We start from the raw sequence: 25,159 nt of genomic DNA, 5'->3' as shown, positions 1-25,159 counted from the left end.
TTTGGAGTACCAACTTCCTCCCCCATAAAATCCCTGGCAGAATTACTGTAAGGATATTTTATATACATACATATATACTCATGCATGTGTATGTGTGTATACATATACACATACATATATATGTATATATGTTGTATATAGTTGTAAGGTTATATGTACGTATAATACATATATTGAGGTTATTTCTTGATGACATTAACATTCAAATCAGTAGACTGATATGTATATATATATACATGTATAATACACATACGTATGTGTATATACATATACACATATACACATTAATATATACATGTGTATATACATGCATACATGTGAATATGTATACATACATATGTGTATCTGTGCATACATATACACATGCATACATGTTACATATATACATATGCACCTATATAATAGATATGTATATATCCACATACATATATACATGTGTATATGTATGTATGTAAGTATTCTGCCTCCACAAGCTGACAATGTGAGTTAGTTTTAAGACTGGGATATTCAGGAACGCATGTTTGGAACTGAATGTGGGTGAGTGAAATATGTGTACCTGATGAACACTATTTGTTTATAAATTGATAAAATAAAATACTAGAGAGCAGACTCGGGAATAAAACTATGGCTTTAGTGTGAATGGTGGCTAAACCTTGCCTTGGGGGACTCAAAGCTCTTTGAAAACCAATCTCTTACCTTCCCCACAACTCTTCATTCGCAATGAAAATAACAGCATACCAAAACACAAATACCAAACTTTTATTTTAAAACTGTAGAAAAGCAAACAATTCCACTGAGTCACTGTGATAGTTAATCTTATGTACCAACTTAACTGGGTCACAAGATGCCCAGTTATTTGGTCAAACATTATTCTGAGTGTTCCTGTGAGGGTGTTTCTCAATGACATTAACATTCAAATCAGTAGACTGAGTAATGCAGACTGTCCTCCCAAATGTGGGTGGGCCTCATGGAATCAGTTAAAGGCCTGAATAGAACAAAAGAGCTAACTCTGCCCTGACTAAGAGAATTCTTCCTGCCTAATAGCCTTTGGACAGGGCCATCAGCATTTTTTCCCTGCCTTCAGACTTGAATTAAACATCAGCTCTTCCTTGGTGTCAAGCCTGCTGCCATCAGACTGGAACTAAACCATCAGCTCTCATGGGACTCCATCTTGCTGACTTACCCTGCAGATCTTGGGATTTAACCACCTCCATAATCATGTGAGCCAATTCCTTATAATAACCACCGCCCCCCTGCCCCAATATATATTGATTCTGTTTCTCTGGAAAACCTTGACTAATACAGGAACTAACAGAGAACTTCTGACAAACAGAAAGATACAGTTTCTGTTGGATAGAACTCTGTATTCATCTGCAAACTGATAACCAACATCTCCACAATTAGGCCACAGATCTCATTATGTGGTGTGACTTAAAAGTGACTAGGCTTCTGCAATACGCACCCAAAAATCAAGGTCATTATTCCATCCTCACACCTAGTCTACCAACTTCCTATTTGAAGTCAATACTCTCCAACCTAAGAGGCTGTTTGCTACACAGTCAAGTATTCCAGTACAATGGTCTTGTGGGGAAAAAGAAAGCTTCTACGTTGGTGGTTAAAACTGCCACTTTTTCTAGTTGGGCCTCTCTGAATCTCAGAAAGGGCTGGCACAACAGATTGATTCATGAGACAGTCACAACAGACTCAACAGACTGAGCCTCTGAAGGTCTGGGCCAAAGTCGGAGGGCAGAGGTCTGAGCTCTCTGCAGCTGTGCTTCCCAGTAACCTGATTGCTCCTGAGGCTTTTCAGGATTATAGCAACTGTGTTTAAAGTCCCTGTACCTAGTTATCATCAACAGGCAGATTAGCTTTTGAAATCATGTACATTAGCTCTGGATATCACCAAACTACGTTATAAACAGCATTGAGAGAGTAGAAAAGGATGTGTTTTACTCCTCCCCCAACTCATTCCTGAAGAAAGAGGGAAAGAGTGAGTGGTCTAAAACATGCTTGCTTTTAGAAAGCTGACTTTGGGGGCCAGAGGCCAGAAATGAGAGAGAGAAAGAGAGAAAAGCAGCCCTTGATGGGATAAGAAGTCAGGGACTGGGGGCCATAACTTCTTGACTAAAGCTTGAGGGCAGGATGAGGCAGAGAAAGTGTCTTCTAAATAACCCCTGGAGTAGAGAACTCTTTCCCCTGAACCTGTGCTATATCTTGGTAACACATATTCAACATCTCCACCTACACCTAAACTGATTGGTTTCCAGGAATCCTCCCTTCAGGTCACTGGAAACTTCAATTCCTTAGAAGAAAGGCAAGCTTCAGAACTGAGTTCTGGGAGAAAAGTGGTACAAATAGAAACCACAAAAGGGTCTGGATTGGGTTAAGGAGAAGAGACGTTCCAGAATCATGGGGTTGGACCAGGCGACTGAAGTCCAGGGTGCTGGGCTGGATGGTGATGGGAGCAGGTAATGTGGCATATCCCTAAAAAGAAGGAACCTTGAGCCCCTGAAGGGCTGGGCCAAGGTCAGAGGGCAAGGACAGGATTATATCCTTTGGCTCTGGGCCCTTCGGGGGTAGTAAGGAAGAGTTCACCTTCAGGGACACATCTCCATTAGCATGGCCTTTCCCTTCTGGCTTGGGGACAATTGATTCCTCTGATTTGTGTAGTTCTGAACAAATGACTAGAGGTGCCGTGTTTTTTCCTCCATCGTGAAGGCAAGGTTCAAAGAAAGGGCGAAGGGGGCCAGAGAAACTGTGGGTGAAAGTAAAGATGTGGGACTTGTCGGTCACATTATAGAAAGAGATGACTCCTGCTTCATAGTCCAGGAAAATCCCCACACACCGTGGAGGCTCTTTAAGGCGGAAGGAGGTCTGCGGCGATGTGAGAGCTTCATACTCATTCCCACGACTCCGTCGCAGAAGCCAGTGTCCGTTGGCAGGTGAGGCAGTAACCTTCCCCTTCCTGCTCACTGACTCACTACATACCCCAAGAATCCATTTGGTCTTGTCTCCCACATACACCTCCCAGTAGTGGCAGCCAGTTGTGAAGTACTCAGAGCCTAGGATGCTGACGACGAAATCAAATCTCTGGGGGTTGTCAGGTACAGGCTGCCTTCTGTCTCCAAGCCGTACACATCTTTGGTCATCAGAAAGGATGAGTTTGGGATGTGCTGTTTCTGGGTCCAGGGTCACTGCCACTGCAAGAGACATAGACAGGTGAGGCTTGGAAGCCTAGGTCTTAAGGGATGTGGGGATAGCTTTGGAGGGAAAAAAAATATTTAGGTCTGCCATCACTGTCATTAGCCCATTTTAGTTCACGGATTCCCGCCCCCACCGTGTGTACTGGAATCAAATAATTTTCTCTTTCAAAGAACAGGTCTCCTGGTCGATTACTAGGTAATAGAAGAAAAAGTTCTTCTTCATCTGTCTGTGAAGCTGCCTTAATCCTTAGGGAATAACTACCTGCTGTGAGTTAAGTGTGTCCCTCAGAAGTTCATGTGTTGGAACCTTAATCCCTCATTGCTGCAGTGTTCAGAGGTAGGGCTTAGTGGGAGGTGTTTGGGTCCCTCACAAAGGGATTAATACAGTTTTCACAAGGCTGGGTTTATTTCTCTGGAGAGTGGGTTGTGATAAAGCAGATCAGGCACTTTGTCTCCTCTCTGCTTTTGCAGGCACTCACTGCCCTTCTGTTTTTCCAGAAGCAGCTATCACCATACTATGAAGTAGCACAAGGCCTTCACCAGATGCAGTCACCCAATCTTGGACCATCCAGCCCCGAGAACCATAGGCTAAATAAACCTCTTTCCTAGGTAAATTAGCCAGTCTCAAGTATTCTGTTACAGCAACAGAAAATAGAGTAAGACACTACCTTTGTCTTTGATGTTCCAAAAGAATCAAATGTGTGATGATAAATATAGGGTTTGATGTTAGGTCCTATAGCCACATAGCATATTTGAATCCCAGCTCTGCCACATGCTAGTTATGTGACCTTGGGCTTGTTATTCATCTCTGAACCTTAGTTTCCTCATCTGTAAAATGGAAATAGTAACAGAACCTGTGTTGTAGAGCTATTGCGCAGACTTGATGAACTAATGAGATAGTGCCTCATTCCTACAGTGAGTACATGATGTTCATTTTGTCACTTAAAATTATTACTTATAATTATCTGCTTTATTTTTATTTTATTTTATTTTATTTTATTTTATTTTAGGCAGGGTCTCACTATGTTGCCCAGGATGGAATGCAGTAGGTATTCATGGGCCTGCAGTCATAACACACTACAGCATTGAATTCCTGGCCTCAGGTGAACCTCCCACTGCAGCCTCCCAAATAGGTAAGACTAAATTATTATTTTTAAATGTTAATATAGAGAGAAGGATTCTTCCTTAAAATTGTGGATTATGAGTGTCACAGTGAGTCTCCTTCCTTCCCGAAATACAGCAAACAGGCTCTTTTTGGAGAGTTAAGTCCATACGCAGTTGAGGTGGTGGCAATAAGCCAGACTGTAAATGTGAGACAGAAGGGTTTGTATGTTCCCAGAATGCCAGCCAAGGTGACCTGGAGTTCTTTCCAGTGGCCAACTCATAATTCGTTGTACTGTGCCTGAAGGAAGATGGTGTGAACAAGAGAAGGATAAAAGCCTAGAAAATTGATAAAGATCCCAAAGCAGTGAAAAAAAAACAGATCCCATTTGAACAGCAGCAAAAAATGCAAACTATTTAGGAATAAATTGAAAGAGAGGTGCAAATCTTTTCATAATGTATATTGTTGGGGCATCTGCTCAACCCATTCCCTTCTTCTCTGAGAATCTTAATCACCACCCCTAAGCAAATTGGTCTGCAGAGAAAGAAGAAAAAGCATATGTGTAGAAAGTGGTGGAAGCAGTGGCTATTTATCTGGTTGTGGGACAGGAAGGACTTCCCAAACCTGAAAGCATGTACACAGGAAAAGATGAATGCATTTGACTACGTAAAAATAAAACACTCATGCATCAGAAAAATACTATAAGGAAATGCAAATGAAAAATAATTGGTGACAAATATGACAGAGAGCTAATATACTTTATCTAGAAAGAGTCCTCACAAATAAAAAAATAGCCCAAATAGAACAGGAACAGAAAGTCACACAAAGAAGAAATACAAATAACCGATAAACATAGGAAAAATCTCAAAAATCACAGAAAACCCTTAAGAAGACCAAACCTAATATTTATCAGCGCTCTAAAAGAGGGGATACTTTCTAAATCTAAGTACGACCTAAAATCGGTCACAAAGATTTTTTTAATTTGATAGGCAGATATACAGATTTGATTTAAAAAATGTTAAATTACATGCATTCCAGAGGAATGAAACAAAATCTAAGGTTACAAAGCCATAGGGAGGATGTGCTCTGAAATGTGGATCTATTTGATTGGTATAACTTACCAAAATGCAACCGGGCTCTTCTCCAGCCTGAAAAATGAGAAAAGGGGATCATTAAAACACTGGAGACATTAAGAACTCCTATAGGGTGGTGGTCAAACGTGGAGGAAGTGCATCTCACCTGAGTTTGCTGCAGCTCTTTTCAGCTCTATGAAAGAAGAAACAAGGGGAATGAGCTATCACTGGAAATATTAGGGCAACAAGAGATAAGTTGGTACGGAAGTTATAAGAACATGGGAAACTTACTCAGTTCACTCCGGAGTTTCTCTAAAGAATGAAAACAATTTGGCAAATCAGAAGGAGGGCCTCTATATAGAGGCCCTCCCATAATGCTACAGTCCCATCCCCACCACGGGCAGATAGATACTCAATAGCCATACCCTGGAACTTCCCCAGAAGATTTGCAAGAGCAATAGATCCCAGCTGTGGACCATGGGAGTATCCCCAGAGATACTGCAGAGGATCAGCAAATTCCTATGTGAGCCAAACCTTATCTGCAGGCTAAATAAGTAACACATCTCACACCTACAGGTAATGACAACATAAATTTATGTAGATGTTGTAGGAAATATTACTTCATTTAAGACTATCACTGAGTATTGGACTTTGTGAGCATGTATATTTTCTCAATATAATAATGCATAGATATGTCACATGTCTACAGATTTATTTTTATTTTTATTTTTATTTTTATTTTGAGACAGAGTTTCACTCTCGTTGCTCAGACTGGAATGCAATGGTGCAATCTCGGCTCACTGCAACCTCTGCCTCCTGGGTTCAAGTGATTCTCCTGCCCCAGCCTCCCAAGTAGCTGGGATTACAGGCGTGCACCACCACATTCAGCCAATTTTGTATTTTTAATAGAGACAGGGTTTCACCATGTTGTCAAGCTGGTCTCTAACTCCTGACCTCAAGTGGTCCACCTGCCTTGGCCTCCCAAAGTGTTGGGATTACAGGCGTGAGCCACTGCACCTGGCCAGATTTTTTTTTAATGCTAAAAAGAGGTCCTCACACATGAAATGATGGAGAAGTACTGCTCCACCATATTCAGTTTAATGAGGATCCCGTCCTCTTGGACCCCATCTAAGGAAATTTCATGCCTGGGTGATAAAAGGGACTTCCAGATGGCTTCACCTATGGGAGGTGCATCTATCTCTTCTTGGTGAAACATTTTTCAATTTAAAGACTAAATAACAGTTGTGTAGGAAAGAGGAACAGAGAACACTTGAGAAAAGAGACCTTGGAGAGCCAAGAAAGCCCCAGTCCCCATGGCTTGAATTACCCTTACCCCCTCCCTTCTGCCCCAGGAAGTGAAACTGAGATGCTCATCCTAAAGCAAAGGTGTCAGCAGAAGGAGCTTGTGCCATAGATGAGGAGCAGAACTTACTGAGAGCTTTATGGAGTTTTCCTAAAAACCAGAAAGAGAGAGAGGAGTGAGTGATCAGATCCTGCCTCTTTTTCCTCGGGCTGTGGAAGCCTCATCACTCCACCCCAGAAGATTAAAATGATGGTGACGCTTCTATGTCCCTAGTCCCAGCTCCGTGTCCCAGAGTTCAGACCCAGAAATCTGATGGTGCTGGTGACACTCCCCCAGTGACCCAGCCTGCCCGGGACTTTGGTTCCTCCTTCCCCTTCCCCTCCTTTTCATCTGTCTGGTTTCATTTCTGCTGTCTGCATGAGTGTTTCTATAGGTTTGTAACTGGTACATGAGTGTATGCACTGCTGTCCTTTTATAGCCCACCGTTTCTGGTATCTAAATGTAAAACTGGCCAAAGGCCTAGCATGAACTTGTTAATATGGCTTTATTATTCTCTACAGTAACTCCCCTGTGGTTATAAATTTCACAAATTGGAGGTCCCAGAGGATTTGGGGATATATGTGTATGAGACATATGTTTCCGGGGAGTACTTGCGGCTTCTCTGGAGGGCCACATGGCCCACATTTCCCCCTACCCTGCCGGACAATTGAAGTTATACATCCTGAGTCCACCACCAGTTCCCGTGCTAAGGGCCCGGCATGTATTAGGCATTAGGCATTAGGCATTGGAGAAATGCAGCCGAATATGACACGGCTCCTAAGTAGCTTATGGTTTATTGTCACTATGTCCACTACTAACAGCTTCCACTTACTGTCTTCTGTGCTTATACTGAAGTAGGCACTCAATCCTCAACAATGTGAGGTGCCTAGAATTATTATTGCCATTTTATAGGGGGGTGGTCTGAGGCTCAAAGGGACACAAAATTTGCCCAAGGTCTTTCAACTAGTAAGTGACCAAGGAGGTGGGATTCAATCTAAGTCTGTCTGACTTCTGAGTCGGAGGCCCTCGCCCTCACCCCACATTGTTCCCTCCCTACTTGAGCAGAACAGCCAGTGTCTGCCAGATACATGCCACACTTGTACCGGGTTGGAGGAGATGTAAGGAGGGAAGAGAGGAGATGCTGAAATAATTGAATCTGGAGTCATCTGAGCCAGTGACTTGTCTTCCCAGATAGACTTCAACAAGGTGTCCAACTTTGACCCTCAGTGGCCCACAGTAAATGTCCAATTAATGAAGACAAAATGGCAATAAGGAAAAGGAGTTCCAGGCACTGTGACAGATTTCTTTTTTTTTTTTTTTTTTTTAAGGTTGCCTGTTTTAACACTGAAAACAATCAAGTAAGAGGAAGTTATCTGCATTTTGATGATGAGGAAACCAAAACCCAGAGCAGTAAAGTGACTTATTCAAGGCCAGTAAGTGGCAAACCAATGATCTGAGGTGTCACTGACCCCAGAGCCTGCAACCCTTCCTCTGTATCATACCACCTCTCTCTGTGCAAAGGTTGTGTGGATTCTTGAAATTCCCATACATCCCATATGACCACATTAATATACTTTTCAATAATAAGTAGACTTCTTTTTAAAATGATTGGCGGAAAGGCTAATGAAGGGAGTTTATGGTAATTTAGGCCTATGAATTTTGACCCGGACACCTTCTCACCCACTGCCACCAGCTCCACAGCCCCTTGAGATTGCAAACTAAATTCCAGTAATATCAATGGAGGGTATATGTGTGCATGTGTGTATAGTATTATAGTAATAGAGTTATAATAATGACTGTCAACATTTACATAGAAAATAAAGAATGTGTTTTTTGTTCCCTACCCCTTACTCTTTATATATCGTTACCTTTTTCTTTAGCATGCTCTGAAAGAAGATTGTCTAGAGGAAGAAAGGAAAAGATAATGAGATTTTTTGCCACTGCCTTGAGGGTCCCTGGTTCCTGTTGCATTTACCTGCCCTTGGACGTGTCCACCTCTATCTTCACCTCCACCTCCCTGATCTGGTCTCTAATCAACTCTCATCTGCACAACAGAAATGGCAGCCCAAATTGTCTCCCACATCCTGTCTTACTCCCACTGGTCTCTACTAAACACTGCAGCCAGGGAGAATTGTTCAGTTTTTTGTTTTTTTTTTGAGATGGAGTCTCACTCTGTCGCCCAGGCTGGAGTGCAGTGGCACCATCTCGGCTCACTGCAAGCTCTGCCTCCCAGGTTCACCATTCTCCTGCCTCAGCCTCCCAAGTAGCTGGGACTACAGGTGTCCGCCACCATGCCCGGCTAATTTTTTTGTATTTTTAGTAGAGACAAGGTTTCACCATGTTAGCCAGGATGGTCTCAATCTCCTGACCTCGTGATCTGCCCGTCTCGGCCTCCCAAAGTGCTGGGATTACAGGCGTGAGCCACTGTGCCCAGCCAGTTAAAAAAAAAAACCCAGAGTCTTCCTCTGCGGCCCAGGCTGGAATGCAGTGGCACGATCTCAACTCACTGCAACCTCCGTCTCTGGGGTTCAAGCAATTCTCCTGTCTCAGTCTCCTGAGTAGCTGGGATTACAGGCATGTACCACCTTGCTCCACTAATTTTTGTATTTTTAATAGAGACAGGTTTCGCCATGTTAGTCAGGCCGGGCCTGAACTCCTGACCACAGTCGATCCACGCTCTTCAGCCTCCCAAAGTGCTGAGATTACAGACATGAGCCACCGCACCCAGCCAAGTTTTTCAAAGCACAATTCCATCTGGATATCCCCATTCGTTGCTTTACCACTGCTCTTCTGAGAATGACTAAAATCCTGAATGTGGCCCACCAGGCCTTAGGAGGCCCAGCCCCGCCTAGCTCCCCAGCCTCACCCCTGCCACTTTCCCCTCCCTCCTACACCTCCTCAGCTCCCCAGTGAGTGCTGCTTTCCCCGACCATGCTTCTCTCTGAAGCTGTTCTTTCTGCGGTGGATGGTTTTCCACTCCCTCTTCACTCATGACTTCTAGTCATTCAGGACAAACTTCACACCCTCAACCCTCAAGCTTGGTTAGCTCGTTCTGGTCATAGCCTTCACAGAACCAGGAGCTTTCTTGTGTAGCATTTGTACACATTATTTGTGTAACTATTTAATTCATCTCATCTCCCTGACTACACTGAAAGCTCCAGGAGGGCAAAAACTCTGTCTGCTTTTACTCACTATTTTATCCCCAGAATCTAGTATTGTCCAGGGCATTTAGCAGATAATTATCAAGTATTTGTTGAACAAATAAAAGCTTCCCTCATGTTCAACCTACTCAACTCCCACAGAATAAGATCAAGCAATGAGCTCACAGGCAAAATTCATTAAACATACAGGAAGGCAAGCTATTACAAGTAAGAGGCAGTAAACACTCAAGCCTGTAATCCCAGCACTTTGGGAGGCTGAGACGGGCGGATCACAAGGTCAGGAGATCGAGACCATCCTGGCTAACACGGTGAAACCCCGTCTCTACTAAAAAATACAAAAAGCTAGCCGGGCGAGGTGGCGGGCGCCTGTAGTCCCAGCTACTCGGGAGGCTGAGGCAGGAGAATGGTGTGAACCCGGGAGGCGGAGCTTGCAGTGAGCTGAGATCCGGCCACTGCACTCCAGCCCGGGTGACAGAGCGAGACTCCGTCAAAAAAAAAAAAAAAAAAAAAAAAAAAAAGAGGCAGTAAACACTGGAAGCAATGGATTTAGACATTGCCACCATCACCAAGGATAGCAGATAATGGAATTTTCAGGAACAGAATCCAGGTTAGTGAGTATGGGGGTACAGAAATTAACAACAAAATAAACATTTCCCCTGCCCCCAGCCAAGAACACTTACCCACCTCCGTCACATGTTCATAGAGAAGTTTCTCTAAAAGGGAGAGAGAAATGTCAGTTCAGCTTAGGAAGGCCTTTTTCTAACAGGCACAAGTGTCCCAAGATGCACCAAGCTGCCTGAGTAGGACTGACTCCTTGTCACTACAGGTAAGCCGGCATTTGAAAGGATTACAGAGTCTTCAAACCATCAGATAAGGGGAGGAGTGTTGGATTATGTGACTGTGACTTTCAAAGTCCCTTGCAGCCCTGAGAGCCTGTGAAATGTGACCATTTTTTATGAGAGTCTTATCCAATGGATATAATTGGATTTCTTTATTAAAAGGCTGTAATTAATTTCTTAATCAGAAGGCTGGCATAGTCGGTTATTTTCTAATTTTTCAAAGGATGAGAATTTACAGCTCTGCCCAGGGGCCTTTCTGCAGTTTATTGAACTCCCTTTGCAATGTGTGTCCCCAGGGCACGGCTCTACCAGCTTTCTCCCAGCCAGCTTGCAGGGTCCCCAACCTATGGACAAGTGTCATGTCTACATCTACTTCCGTCTGGCCCTTTCCCAGAGCAGTCACAGTCCCACTTCCCACCAGCCTGAGCTCCCTTACCACTTAATTACCTTTTGATCTTCTTTGCTTCCAGATAAGGCAAAGGCACGCAATGATGAGAAGTACCAGGACAGGCAGGATCACAGCCAGAGCCACTGCTGAGGGGGAGAGACTCCCCACAGATGGGGCTGAAACAGAAACCACCAACGACTGACATCGGGGAGATGTCCAAGAGTTTCTGGCACGTCTCAGATGGCAGGCGGCTCCGGCACATCCCAACTGTCTCCATCACCTCTAGGGAGAGACCTCCAGCCAAGAGGCTCTTTGCTTCTCGTGATAACTCAAGCCCTGGATGGCATTAAAGATAACTGAGGCTGGGAATGGTGGCTCACACTTGTAATACCAGCACTTTGGGAGGCAGAGGCAGGAGGATCATCTGAGATCAGGAGTTCAAGACTAGCTGGCCAATGTGGGGAAACTCCGTGTCTACTAAAAATACAAAAATTAGCCAGGTGTGGGGACCAGGTGTGGTGGCTCATGCCTGTAATCCCAGCACTTTGGGAGGCCAAGGCGGGCAGATCACAAGGTCATGAGATCCTGGCTAACACAGTGAAACCCCGTCTCTACTAAAAATACAAAAAATTAGCCAGGCATGGTGGCGGGCGCCTGTAGTCCCAGCTACTTGGGAGGCTGAGGCAGGAGAATGGTGTGAATCCGGGAGGCGGAGCTTGCAGTGAGCCGAGATGGCGCCACTGTACTCCAGCCTGGGCGACAGAGCAAGACTCTGTCTCAAAAAGAGAAAAAATTAGCCAGGTGTGGTGGCGGGCGCCTGTAGTCCCAGCTACTTGGGAGGCTGAGGCAGGAGAATGGTGTGAATCCGGGAGGCGGAGCTTGCAGTGAGCCGAGATGGCACCACTGTACTCCAGCCTGGGCGACAGAGCAAGACTCTGTCTCAAAAAAAGAAAAAATTAGCCAGGTGTGGTGGCGGGCGCCTGTAATCCCAGCTACTCAGGAGGCTGAGGCAGGAGAATCCCTTGAACCCGGGAGGCAGAGGTTGCAGTGAGCCAAGGTCACGCCATTGCACTCCAGCCTGGGTGACAAGAGTGAATTTCCGTCTCAAGAAAAAAAAAAAGATAACTGAGATGTTCATCTCTCGGGAATGGTTTCGATGGTCCTGCCTCAAGATGATGACTTAAACAAACTTCTTGACCACAATCTCGTCCTGCCCTATAATTCCATGGAAAAAGAAGCCAGGGACTTCAGAAGACTGAAGGCATTCTCCTCACTACGCACCTGCAGTCCTCCCAGGAGCGCCTGCCTGTTTACGCCTGTCAATACCCACTCTGCGCTAGAAGAGCAGGCGGCAACCTCTTTGTTTGCCCTGAGCACTGTGACAGGGGCAAAGCAATTTCTACCATGCTACAGCAGTAGGCCTGAAGCCTAGGCAGGAGAGAAAGGGGAAAAGAAAGAAGAAATAGAGAAGAAATGAGCAGAAGCGGGCTATGGGTAGAAGTGGTTAAGAGCCTAAGCCGAGGGTGTGTCCTTGCTCAATGCTGTGTGACCTGAAGCAGGAGACTGAGCCCCTCCAAGCCCAGTGTCCCTCATCTGTAAAAGGTGTGCATGACAGGACTCCTTATCTCTGAAGTTTGGAGAGATTTAAAGAGATCAGTCATATAAAGCACTCAGCCTCCTAAGTAGCTGGGATTACACACACATGCCACCATGCCCTATTTTTTTGGTAGAGACAGGGTTTTGCCATGTTGGCCAGGCTGGTCTCCAGTTTGTTTCAAGGATCATTGAAAGGTTCAGGCCAGGTGTGGTGAGTCACACCTGTAATCCTAGCACTTTGGGAGGCTGAAGCAGGAGGATCACTACAGCTCAGGAGTTTGAGACCAGCCTGGGCAACATAGTGAGACCTCATCTTTATTATAAATAAAAAAGAAAAAATAAATAAAAGGTTTGAACCCTTTGATCCATTAATTCTACTTCCAGAAGCACATTCTAAAAAAAAAAAAAATCAAAATCACTTTCCAAAATATGCTCAAAGATGTTCATTGCACTTTTAATTATAATATGAGGAAAATTTGGAAAGCATCCAGATGCCCCAAAACAGGGCTTTGATTAATTTTATTATTCTATAGCCACATGGTAAAATACTATGCAGCCCTTAAAATCATATTACTTAGGGACATGGGCAAAAAAACACAAATGCTCATGACATTGTAAGTGGAAAAAAATCCTGGGCACAAGAATACACATGCATAAACATATACATGCTCAGAGATACATATACACAATAAAGTCTTGCAAGAAAGATACAAAAATGTTAGCAGCCGTCCTCTCTAATTTAAGCTATTAATAGGCCATTTTTCAGTTTCCTTTAAATATTTTGGATTTTTTTCAAATTTTCTACAATATACATGCTTTATTCCTAGAATATAAAAAACTGAAAATTCCTCAAAAAGTTCCTACTAGGGTAGGAGTTTCCTCTGGAACCACCAGCACCTTCAAACCTGTTTCTGCCCCAGCTTTTACTTGCTATGACCGCGGCTGTGGTCTTCTCTTGGCCAAAGGCCATTTTGCGGATGGTTCAGGACACATTCCCCGGTGTGCTGTCCCTGACTCTGCTAGACACCGCTGTTTGGAAGAGCCCAGGTTTTCCAGAGAGTGGGCCTCTGACAGGGATGGAAGTACCCTGCCTTGAGGTTCTCTCCACTTGGCCCAGGGCTCTGGGAACCATCCCACCTATCTACACATCAGCAGGGCCTCCGCCAGGGTGTGGTCCCAGCCAGAGCCCTCTTCCCCCATAACCTCCTGTGATGAACAGGGGCAGCTGTTAATGAAACTTGAATGTCTGTCCTCTCTCCACCCTCTCCCCACACTCCTCCTAGTAGGATAAGCCAGTCTCTAGCTTTATTCTCAGACATTTAAAAATTCACCCATAGCAATAACTGTATCACATGATTCAGATGCCTTTGGGCATCTCAGTCCCCTTTTAAAAATTACTTTTCAGTCGGGCATGGTGGCTCATGCCTGTAATCCCAGCATTTTGAGAGGTCGAGGCGGGTGGATCACCTGAGGTTGGGAGTTTGAGACCAGCCTCACCAACATGGAGAAACCCCGTCTCCACTAAAAATACAAAAATTAGCCAGTCGTGGTGGCGCATGCCTGTAATCCCAGCTACTCAGGAGGCTGAGGCAGGAGAATCGCTTGAACCTGGGAGGCGGAGGTTGTGGTGAGTCGAGATTGCACTCCAGCCTGGGCAACGAGAGCGAAACTCCGTCTCCAAAAAAAAAAAAGAAAGAAAAAAGAAAAATTAGCCGGCCGTGGTGGCAGGCACCGGTAATCCCAGCTAACTCAGAAGGCTAAGGCAGGAGAATCACTTGAACCCAGGAAGCGAAGTTGCAGTGAGCCAAGATTGTGCCAATGCACTCCACCCTGGGCAAAAAGAGCGAAACTCCATCTCAAAAAAAAAAAAAATTACTTTTCACCCCAAAGGACTCCAACTTTGGAAAGTCTGTCTACCAACTACTGAGTGTTTTAAAGTAATTGATTCATCCCCACTTCATAGTGTGCAACTTCAAATTAGGACCAAAAGATAATCAGCATGTGACCATGTGAAGCCAGTGTCATTCAAGCAAATGCAAAGACATGTTTTGGGTTGGGTTGAGTTGGGTTTGGGTTGGTAGACTGATTTTTTAAAATATTGATAGACTGATTTTTGGTAGACTGATTTTCAGTAGGCTATTTTTTAAAAAAATATTGAAGCTAGTTTGAGAACACTCTCAACTGGGTGCAGTGGCTTATGCCTGTAATGTCAACACTTTGGGAGGCCAAGCGGGGAGGATTGCTGGATTGGAAAGCAGTCTAGGAAACATAGGGAGACCCTGTCTCTACTAAAAGTAAAAAAAAAATTAGCCAGGCATAGTAGTATACCTGTAGTCCCAGCTACTTGGGAGGCTGAGATGGCAGGATTACTTGAGCCCAGGTGGTCGAGGCTACAGTGACCTATGATTGCACCACTGCACTCCAGCCTGGGCAACAGAGCAAGGCCCTGTCTCAAAACAAACAAACAGAAAAAAAAAAGAGACAGAGAGAGACAAACACTGTCTTTCCCTTCCTAACCCTTTACGTTCTCAGGAACCCCAGGAGAGGACCCATTAAGTAAATCCTTGTCACAGCAGGGGATCTGTCCCTTGAAGACATTTCCTTACAGCCATGTAATGAGTTCCTTTATAGTGGAGCATACAAAGATGACCCAGGGAGGAAAAGCTATTATCTGATCCTCCAAGCCCTATTTAACCAGGACCTGCATTGTACAGTGTTTTCCAAAGTCTGAGTTCCTTCCTTATCAGAAATGCCTGGGCCAGCTTCACCGCTTCAGCTGAGATCAATGGACATGGCTGGGTAAGGCTGAGCCGTCCTGGCAAGTAAAAACTACATTGCAAATGGAAAAAAAGTCTAGACATGGAGAGACAAAGTAGGTCCTGACTGGGCTTGTCCAACTGCCACAAATGACCCTAGGCACCTCAAACCCATTCTAACCTGCAACCTGCAGGATCACGGTGTCCTCTTTACTCAGATTTCCAACCTGGATCATACATCGGTAAGACCCTTGGTCCTCAAGGCGCACGTCAAGGATCTGCAGAGTGACACTTCCCTCTTGGGCATCTCTCACCAGCACCGTCCTCCCCTTATATTCCGGCATCACATCTTCATCCTGGTCCTTCCCATCCCGGAACATGTGAACAACCTGGGAGCGCTGCGGGAATGGGGACCGCAGCCACCTCACCTCCTTGGGCACCGTCCCAGGCCAGAGGGAGAGAGGACAGAGCAGCTCGGCTGTGCCCCCTAGTAAGGCCACGTGGAACTTGCTGGCATCCCCTGCACGGCCTGGACAAAGAAAGAGACAAGGCCAACTGGGAGGGAGGGCAGGAGAAAGCTTGGGAAAGGATGAGGAAGCGGGTATCCCGGGGACTGACAGAGCCCAGGAAGGACTCTGGAAAGGATTGCCAGGGCCGGGGGAACAGAACCCCAAAAGACGTAATGTTTCCAACCAAGCTTCTTTATTCTGGGGATGCCAACGTCACATGTACCAGGCAGGGAAAGAGGATCAGAAACTCCTACCTGACACATGCACAGACAGCCGGAGGAAGAGGAGAGGAATGAGGCAGCCAGAGAGCCAGGAGCCGGCAGAACTCGCCATCTCCATCCGAACTAGGACAGACAGAGGGAGACAGCACAGGCGGGCTGATGGGCTTGGCGTGACAGAGGGTATAACCCAGGAGCCGAGGCCGAGACGGTATTGCTGGTGCTCTGGGATCACAAAGGCAGGGGCTCCAGTCCCAGCACTGCTACTTACCTTCTTGTGATATTGTGACCGAACTTCTCTGAGACTGTGTTTCTTCATCTCCAAAATGGGTATAAGAACTGTGCCTCCTTGTGGGATTATGGTGAGGGTTGAAAGAGGTGAATGCTCACACGGAGGCTGGCGTGTTAAGTCTCTAAATGCCGTGAGTGAGGATGACGGTGCAGATGAGATGCATGAGGATCCAGAACTTATACCCAGAACTAACCAAAGAAACACCAGTAATGGCCTCTTTTTACAGTTAGTGTCCAAGGCCAGGCTTGGGAAGTGCCTGTTTCAAGCCAATCTTTGCCCAAGATGCAGCCTGGAGGTTTCCCTGGACAGCCTTTTCAAGTTTGACTCTTGACAAATAACAGATCAAGGCAGTGAGGCCCCTCCATGTCATCCTGAAGGCATTAATCGTACAAATTCAGGGTCTGGCACTAGAAAGACCTGGGTTCAAATCTTAGCTCTGCCTATTACTAGCTCTGTGTCCCTAGGAAGGTTGCATAACATCTCTGGGCCTCGGGTTCTTAATCTATAAAGGGGAACTGTCCTCACAGATGAGTGTGAGGGTTCAAAGAGATACTGCCTGCCAAGCACTGGCCACAAATGCCTGGCAGAACAAGTGCTCATAAGTGTGTAGTTGTTGTTATTACTACTAACTAAGTGAGGAAAATTATCCCTAGCAGGTTCAGATGACTGCGTGCATGAATCACAGGGAGACCCTAAAGGATTTCCTCCTGTAAAGCTCTTTCCCCACCTATTTGCTACTGCCTGAAATTGCTTTAGCAGGAAACAGAATCTCTCATGCCACAAGTGAGGATAAAGTTTAAAATGTAAATGCTCTAGGAAAAGGCAACTCATCTCTTAAATTCTCTCCAAGGTTCAAATCCTTTCCAAAGAGGAGGCTTTTGTATAAGTCAGCAGGCCCAGTCCCTGAAGGTCATGGAAAAGGTCATGGCACACAGAGGACGTGTCAAAGGGAGATTGGGAAACTGAAGATGAAGCTAGTATTGAACACATTCTCATTTTGAAAACCCAATTCTGTTTTCTCACGGCAAAAAGCACACTGGTTTAGGGTTGTTCTTGTCTTTCTTTAAATCATATTTTATACAACATACCCCTCTAATCAAATGACAACATAGTACTAGGCCATAGTGAGGTTAGGATCACATTAGGACACATTTTTTTGTGACTGTCCCACCCACTTTCCTATTGGTTACTAGCCACTCAAAAACTGGACAAGAGAAGTGGAGTAAATGAGAACAGCTCTCTATTTTATCAAGTATGGTTGAAGGTGGAAGTAGGGCCCAGGATTCCCTGGAGTTATTCCCAAAACCCCTCAACTTTCTAGTGACTCTGAAGCACACCCTGCCTGGGTAGACATGCCCAGAGTGACACAGAGCTCCAAGCTAACCCAAGGCTGCCTGAAATCAAATAGGAGGAGACCTCTATGGACCCATATTCTAAGATTCAGACAATCTATGAAGTGGTTAAGAGGGTAAGCTCTAGGCTGGGCATGGTAGCTCAAGCCTATAACCCTGCACTTTTGGGAGGCCAAGGCAGGAGGATCACTTGAGCTCAGGAGTTACAGGCTAGCCTGGGCAACATAGTGAGACTCCATCTCTACAAAAAATGGAAGAAAATTAGCTTGGCATGGTGGCACGCACTTGTAGTCCTAGCTACTCAGGAGGTTGAAGTGGGAGAATTACTTGAGCCTGGGAGGTTGAGGCTGCAGTAAGCTGTGATTGTATCACTGCACTCCAACCTGGGTGACAGAGCAAGACCTTGTCTCAAAAACAATAAATAAATAAATAAAAAGAATGAGCTCTAGAGTCAGCCTGGGTTCAATTCCTGGCTCCGCCATTTCCTAGCTGGTGGCCTTAGACAGGTTAATTTACTTCTCCAAACCTCCTCTTGCTCGCACATGAAATGGAGTTAATAATAGTACCTACCTCATAGATAGGGTTATAGTAGGGATCAAAGAAAACACATGTAAAATGATTTGCACCAGATGCTGGAAATAAAAACCAAATGAAGTCCTTCTGTTAGATTGTCACTCTATGTAAGACGTGCTACCAGGTCCTTTATTTCATATTTTCTTACACAGATGTAAGAACCATCTGGTCACCATACTGACCTCTAGGATTTATTCTTCTAATCTAGTTTGCCAGGATGGCCCCTTCCTCCATCTCTTCTAACACATAATATATCAATATTATGGTAGTCAACATAGTATTAATGGCTGTGAATTAACACTAAATCATAAATATGTTTCCAAATGATGATATTGCTCTAAATCAATAACAGTTCTTATTTATTGCATTTGTTGGTTCTCTCTATATATTGTCTTCAGTACTGACAACGTCTCAGAAAAGTAGGTATTATTCTGTTTTACACTTAGAACAGGAAAGGCAATCATACACACTTCAGGGTACTGTGCAAGTGAATTGCCAGGATCCTTTCTGGAAGCAGATCGAATGTAAAACATTAACAGATGCATGAATAACATTCATTCATAATGAATAAACAGATGAATGAATGCATGCCTGCATAGCCCTGTATCATGAGTCACAAAATGAGCAAATGACCACCTCACTTTACAGAGTGATTATCATGGAACCCCTTTACAAAGACATTTTCCCCAACAAATATAAAATACGATTTCACTTCCTAAAGTTCAATGTATATGCCACAGTTTGGGGCTTTTTCTGTCTTACTTATTGTAGGAAAATCTGGAAATGATCCAAAACAAAGACAAAAATTTCAAATCATCTGTAATTCCTCCACCCAAAGATAATGTTTCTACAAATATTATTTCTATGCATGTACATAACATTTTGTAAAAAAAAAAAAAAAAAAACCATGACTGGGCACAATGGCTTACGCCTATAATCCCAGCACTTTGAGAGGCAGCGGTGGGAAGATTGCTCGAGCCCAGGAGTTTGAGACCAGCCTGGGCAACATGGCAAACCCCTATTGCTACAAACAATACAAAAAGAAATCAGCTGGCTATGGTGTGTGTGCCTGTGGTCCCAGCTACTTGGGAGGCTGAGGTAGGAGGATCACCTGAGCGCAGGAGGTTGAGGCTGCAGTAAGCCATGATCGTACCCCTGCACTCCAGTCTGGATGAGAGAGCAAGACCCTGTCTTAAATAAATAAGTAAATACTTATACACTGTTTTGATACCTGATATTTTCACCAATTTCACATAATGCAACATTATGTGCATTTCCCAAAGCAATCAAATCTTCTTTCCATGACTTTAGGATTCCATCATGGACACAGAATTTTAGAAATTAGGATATAAGATGTAAAAGCTTTAAAATAATTCTATATTGTGTATATTTAGGTTGCTTTCCAATACATGGCTATTATAAACATTGCTATAAGTGGCAGTGGATTGAGGGCTAGAATCAGAGGGCTTAGTCCTAGTCTTGGCTTGGTCCCTTACCGCTCTGTGACTTTGTAACTTTTTTTTTTTTTTGAGACGGAGTTTCGCTCTGCCGCCAGGCTGAAGTGCAGTGGCACGATCTCAGATCACTGCAACCTCCGCCTCCCAGGTTCAAGCAATTCTCCTGCTTCAGCCTCCCGAGTACCTGGGACTACAGGCGTGCGCCACCACGCCCAGCTAATTTTTGTATTTTTAGTAGAGATTGGGTTTCACCATGTTGGCCAGGATGGTCTGAAACTCCTGACCTCATGATCTGCCCACCTCGGCCTTCCAAAGTGCTGGGATTACAGACATGAGCCACCGCGCCCAGCTGTGACTTTGTAACTTTAAGCAAGTCACTTAGATTCTTAGGCCTTGAGTTTCCCATCTTTAAAATGGGAAGACTTTTCATCTGCACTGACAAATTGCCCTCCAGAAAGTCATATCAATTTACCAAAGTATCATATGAAATTTCTTGTTTTCCTACAACCTTACCATCACTGGATATTATCATTAAAAAAAAAATTTTGCAAATTTGATGAGTAACAAAATGCCATCTTTTTTTTTTTTAATTTGATAGTGTTTCATCTCAATTTATATTTCTTTGATTACTCACCTGTTATTTGGACTTTGTCAATTACCTGTCTATGTAATTTGTTCTTTTTTCTATTAGGACATTTATCTCTTAATGGCTTGCAAAATTCTTCATACACTAACCATTTTTTTTTCCACTACACATGTTGGAAACATTTTCCCCTAGGCAGTTATTTACATTTGAAGTTTGAAACAGTTTAATTTTTAAAACTTCTAAATCAGAAAAAAGATTGTAACAATGTTCTCTTGACAATCCCAAGCAGTTTAATAGGACCCTGCAAATCTGCAAATGATCAGTCTAAAAGCATACAGCACAGGGTCCAGCAAATAGTAAGAGCTAAATAAATGTTGGCTGTAGTTTAATAATGATGACAGGCCGGGCGCGGTGGCTCAAGCCTGTAATCCCAGCACTTTGGGAGGCTGAGATGGGCGGATCACGAGGTCAGGAGATCGAGACCATCCTGGCTAACACGGTGAAACCCCGTCTCTACTAAGAAATACAAAAAATAGCCGGGCGAGGTGGCAGCGCCTGTAGTCCCAGCTACTCGGGAGGCTGAGGCCGGAGAATGGCGTGAACCCGGGAGGCGGAGCTTGCAGTGAGCTGAGATCCGGCCACTGCACTCCAGCCTGGGCTACAGAGCGAGACTCCGTCTCAAAAAAAAAAAAAAAAAAAAAAAAATAATAATAATAATAATAATGATGACAATACTACTTAAATAAGAGTCCTTCAACAAAACCCGTCCAGCTCTCTTGTCACTTGTCTCCTGTGTTTCTTTAGTGATAGCTAACAGCTCCCTTCAAAATGTTCTTGTGTGTAGGGAGAAAAGGGGATTATTTCTCTACTGAACCTGAGGATCCTGAGAAAGTTAAAGGACTAAAAAGCATGAAGAGAGAGGGGAGAACTCACCACCTTCTGGATCAGGGATGTTTGTTCCTCTCACAGGCAAAGCTGGAGTTTGCAAGCTGGGAACTCTCCTTCCCCATGCAGCGAGACCAGGGAGCAGGCAGGTGCATCAGGAAGGCCTAGGGATGTGGGCCAGGAAAAGTTCATATTTTATGAAATGTGAGAGGCCAGGGCTCTCTCTGCCCCCACAGAACTCCCTTCTAGCTGTCCCTGTAAACCAGCAAGCCACACCCTGTCTGTCTGCCTCTGATAAAAGAACAGAGCAAAGAGGAGGCTCCCAGAAGTGAGGGAACCACTGAGTATGACTGACTGGGTATAAGGGACTTTTGCCCCTCTGCTCCCTTTTCCTCCAATGCTGCCAATAGTAATTCCCTTTGATGCATTTTGATCCTATCACATTCTTTCTGAAAACCTTCCCCTTTACTTTTCAAATCAGAGTAAATTGGAAGATTGGTTTCAAAGACATCCACCAATTAGCCACCTTCTTTAACTCACTGTCTTTATCTCCAGCTACACCCTGACATGTGCCTTCTGACAAGCAAGCTTGTTGTTTTTCAACATGTGATAAACGCTTCCCGCCTGTCTTGCTTTCATAATATCCTTAACTATATATTCATAATCTCCATAATTATATCACTAACAATACCTTATACATTTTTATGTCGTGTGAACTTTATAAAGATGGAGCCCATTGTACATAATTCCCAATGATTCCCTTTTTATTCAACATTAGCTTTTGGGTCTAGCAGACATCTGTGGTGGCCCACAACACCTCGGAGATATAAACAACAGTGAGAGGAGTCAAGACAAAATGCTCCAGCCTTGCACCTTCAGCTCTGAGCTGTATTCGATGTGATTCCTCCGAGTGTTCCCAATGGGATTGAGCACAGTGGTTCAGAGTGGTAAGTAATTCCATACTGCACCTTTTATTGACTTTTCTTCCTTTTTTGCTCACTCCCATTTCTGTTTCCTGAATACACTCTTGAACTGAAGGACTTGTCTCACACCTCACACTCTGTTCTGGGGGTGTACAAATTAAGACACTGAAATTAATCCAGGTTGTTTCACCTGGATAGTCATTCACTGCTATATAGTAGACCATTATATAAATCTACCAACAGTTTCTCTTGTCCCTTAATGATAGAAATGTGGGTTGTTTCCAGGCTTTTGCTTTTATAAACAGTACTGCCCTGCACATTCTTGATAGATATTTCCTGCTCATATATGCAAGAATTTCTCTAGAGCACCAGTTCTTAATGTGTGGTCCACGAACCCTGGAAGTCCCTGAGGCCCTATCAGCCAGGTTAAAACTACATTCATCACAATAAAGATGTTATTTGCCTTCTTCATGGTGTTGACATCTTCAAGGACACTGCAAAAGCAATAGTGGGTAAAACAGCTAGCACAAATCAGCAAGTGGCACCAAACTGTAGTAGAAGTTACACATTTTATTAAACCTCAACTCTTAGATACACATTTTTTTAATACTTTGTGTGACAAAATGGGAAGGATGCGTAAACAGTTACGCTGCATATCAAGCTATGATGACTTTCTCGAGGAAAAAACCTTAAGTGATTGTGAGCTGAAGTAATCACTTGACTCATGGAGCACCATTCTTACCTGAAAGTACAGCTGAAAGACAAAGTAGCATTATTCAGCCTTGGGTATTGGGCAGGCATTTTCTCCAGATGAGTCAAGTGCACCTGTCACTTCAAGAAAAGCAATTGACAGTGTTTGTTGTCAATGAGAAAATTCAATCTTTTGAGCAAAAATTAGAATTTTGGAAAATTTTTATGTGCTGTTATGGGCTTGATACCCTCACGATAGCAAAAGACTTTTCTGATGAGATTGGTATTGATATTAAGAAATGTGATTTTCTGGCCGGGCGCAGTGGCTCACGCCTGTAATCCCAGCACTTTGGGAGGCTGAGGCGCGGATCACGAGGTCAGGAGATTGAGACCATCCTGGCTAATACAGTGAAACCTCGTCTCTACTAAAAATACAAAAAATTAGCTGGGCTTGGTGGCACATGTCTGTAGTCCCAGCTACTCGGGAGGCTGAGGCAGGAGAATGGCGTGAAACTGGGAGGCAGAGCTTGCAGTGAGCCGAGATCGTGCCACTGCACTCCAGCCTGGGTGACAGAGCGAGACTCTGTCTCAAAATAAATAAATAAATGTGATTTTTTGATGTTGCATAATGAAATGTGTCAACATTTAGAAGATCTGCATAACTCAGCGACCCAGCAATTTCCAAATGATCAATGGGTGTGTTGACAAAACCCTGCATGGGTAAAACATTCATTCAAAATGCAAGAAAAAACTGTGAGTGTTGCTGTAATAGAGTATAAAAAGGTCATTGCTATGGTTTCAGATTTCATGTCATAACTAAGCTTTAAAAAACTTCCACTTGCTGAGTTTTGGTGTCTTATCAAAGAATATCCACGATTATCTGAAAAAGCTATTGAAATGCTCCTTTTCCAATTGCGTACACTTCAACCACAAAACATACTGCAGCAGATTGAAAGATATAGCTGGCTTGAGAATATAACTGTCTTCTATTAAGCCAGACATCTAAAATATTTATAGCCATTAAAAAGAATAAAATCCCATCATTCAAAGTGACATGGATGGAACTAGAAAACATTACGTTAAGTGAAATAAGCCAGGCACAAAAAGTTAAACACCACACGTTCTCACTCATAGTTAGATGTTAAAAAAAAAAAAGAAAAACTTAATCTCATAGAAGTGAAAAGCAGAATAGAGGTTACTAGAGGCTGGAGAGGGAAGGGGAGGATAGGGAGAGATTTCTTCAATAACACAAAATTACAGCTAGGTAGGAGGAACAACTTCTAGTGTTTTGTAGCACTGTAGGATGACCATAGTTAGCAATAATATATTATGTAGTTTCAAATAAAGAAGAAAGGATATTGAATGTCCCCAAAACACAGAAATGATAAATGTTTGAGATGATGAATACGATAATGACCCTGATCTGATCTACACATTGTATATATCAAAATATTACTCTGTACCCCATAAATATGTACCATATGTGTCAATTAAAAATTAATTAGGGCAGGGCATGGTGGCTCATGCCTGTAATCCCAGCAGTTTGGGAGGCTGAGCTAGGCGGGTCACCTGAGGTCAGGAATTCAAGACCATCCTGGCCAACATTGCGAAATCCTGTCTCTACTAAAAATACAAAAATTACCCAGGCATGGTGGCACACGCTTATAATCCCAGCTACTCAGGAGGCTGAGGCACAAGAATTGCTTGAACCTGGGAGGTGGAGGTTGCAGTGAGTCGAGATCACACCACCACACTCCAGCCTGGGCAATATAGAGTGAGACTCCGTCTTAAAAAAAAAAAAAAATTAATTAGTTAATTTTTTAAAAACGATTTATATAAAGCAGTGCTACTCTTCTCAGTAATATTTTTGTATCAAAAAAGTTGCTTTAGTGCTACTCTTCTCAGTAATATTTTTGTATCAAAAAAGTTGCTTTTCATAAATACATGTTTTGTTGATTGTAATTTGTGTGTTATTTTTATTTTTAAAAGAAGTAATAATTATATTTAATTTTTCTCAGTTTTCACTTTTTTTTTTTTTTTTTTAGAGCTAGGGTCTAGCTCTGTTGCCCAGGCTGGAGTGCAAAGGCATAATCATAGCTTACTGCAGCCTTGAACTCCTAGGCTTAAGTGATCCTCTTGCCTCAGTCTCCCTAGTAGCTAGGACTACAGGTGCATGCCACCAAGCCCAGCTATTTTTAAAAATGTTTTTATAGA

At 43.7% G+C, this 25,159-nt stretch overlaps 1 protein-coding gene and 1 long non-coding RNA gene across 8 annotated transcripts; one reads left to right on the top strand and one right to left on the bottom strand.

The window, feature by feature from the left end:
• Positions 1-735: 735 nt before the first annotated feature.
• On the bottom strand, positions 736-24,717 carry ERMAP (erythroblast membrane associated protein (Scianna blood group)). 7 transcript variants are annotated; one of them, XM_050798902.1, is made up of 12 exons: positions 21,381-24,717; positions 18,402-18,463; positions 16,224-16,313; positions 15,642-15,989; positions 11,168-11,284; positions 10,562-10,594; positions 8,589-8,621; positions 6,811-6,831; positions 5,670-5,690; positions 5,545-5,571; positions 5,427-5,453; positions 736-3,200 (listed from the first exon to the last, which is right to left on the bottom strand). In XM_050798902.1, the coding sequence occupies exons 3-12, from the start codon at positions 16,306-16,308 to the stop codon at positions 2,485-2,487; spliced, it is 1,428 nt and encodes a 475-aa protein (XP_050654859.1). In that variant the 5' UTR covers positions 16,309-16,313; positions 18,402-18,463; positions 21,381-24,717; the 3' UTR covers positions 736-2,484. The 7 variants fall into 7 exon arrangements, with proteins under 7 accessions (XP_050654859.1, XP_050654819.1, XP_050654833.1 ...); XM_050798862.1 differs by having other exon boundaries at positions 16,224-18,463; XM_050798876.1 differs by lacking the exon at positions 18,402-18,463.
• Positions 3,135-14,729, top strand: LOC126961258 (uncharacterized). Its single transcript, XR_007728241.1, has 6 exons — positions 3,135-3,540; positions 3,702-3,812; positions 4,214-4,336; positions 8,049-8,153; positions 10,648-10,707; positions 11,191-14,729. It is a non-coding gene; the product is annotated as an uncharacterized LOC126961258 (long non-coding RNA).
• Positions 24,718-25,159: the final 442 nt, after the last annotated feature.

This window comes from Macaca thibetana, chromosome 1 (genome assembly GCF_024542745.1).
Source record: "Macaca thibetana thibetana isolate TM-01 chromosome 1, ASM2454274v1, whole genome shotgun sequence".
In the NCBI taxonomy this organism is placed as follows: domain Eukaryota; kingdom Metazoa; phylum Chordata; class Mammalia; order Primates; family Cercopithecidae; genus Macaca; species Macaca thibetana.
This window is presented reverse-complemented; position numbering and strand designations above follow the sequence as displayed.

What these genes read in the sequence shown, in the direction of transcription:
- ERMAP (XM_050798862.1), bottom strand. Translation starts at nt 16,506, where the DNA reads ATGAAGAAACACAGTCTCAGAGAAGTTCGGTCACAATATCACAAGAAG. An exon ending in CGTGATCCTGCAGGTTGCAG is followed by an intron (nt 11,285 to 15,641) that starts GTTAGAATGGGT and finishes TTTCTGTTTCAG; the next exon opens with CCCCATCTGTGGGGAGTCTC. An exon ending in AAAACTCCATAAAGCTCTCA is followed by an intron (nt 5,691 to 6,810) that starts GTAAGTTCTGCT and finishes TTCATTCTTTAG; the next exon opens with AGAAACTCCGGAGTGAACTG.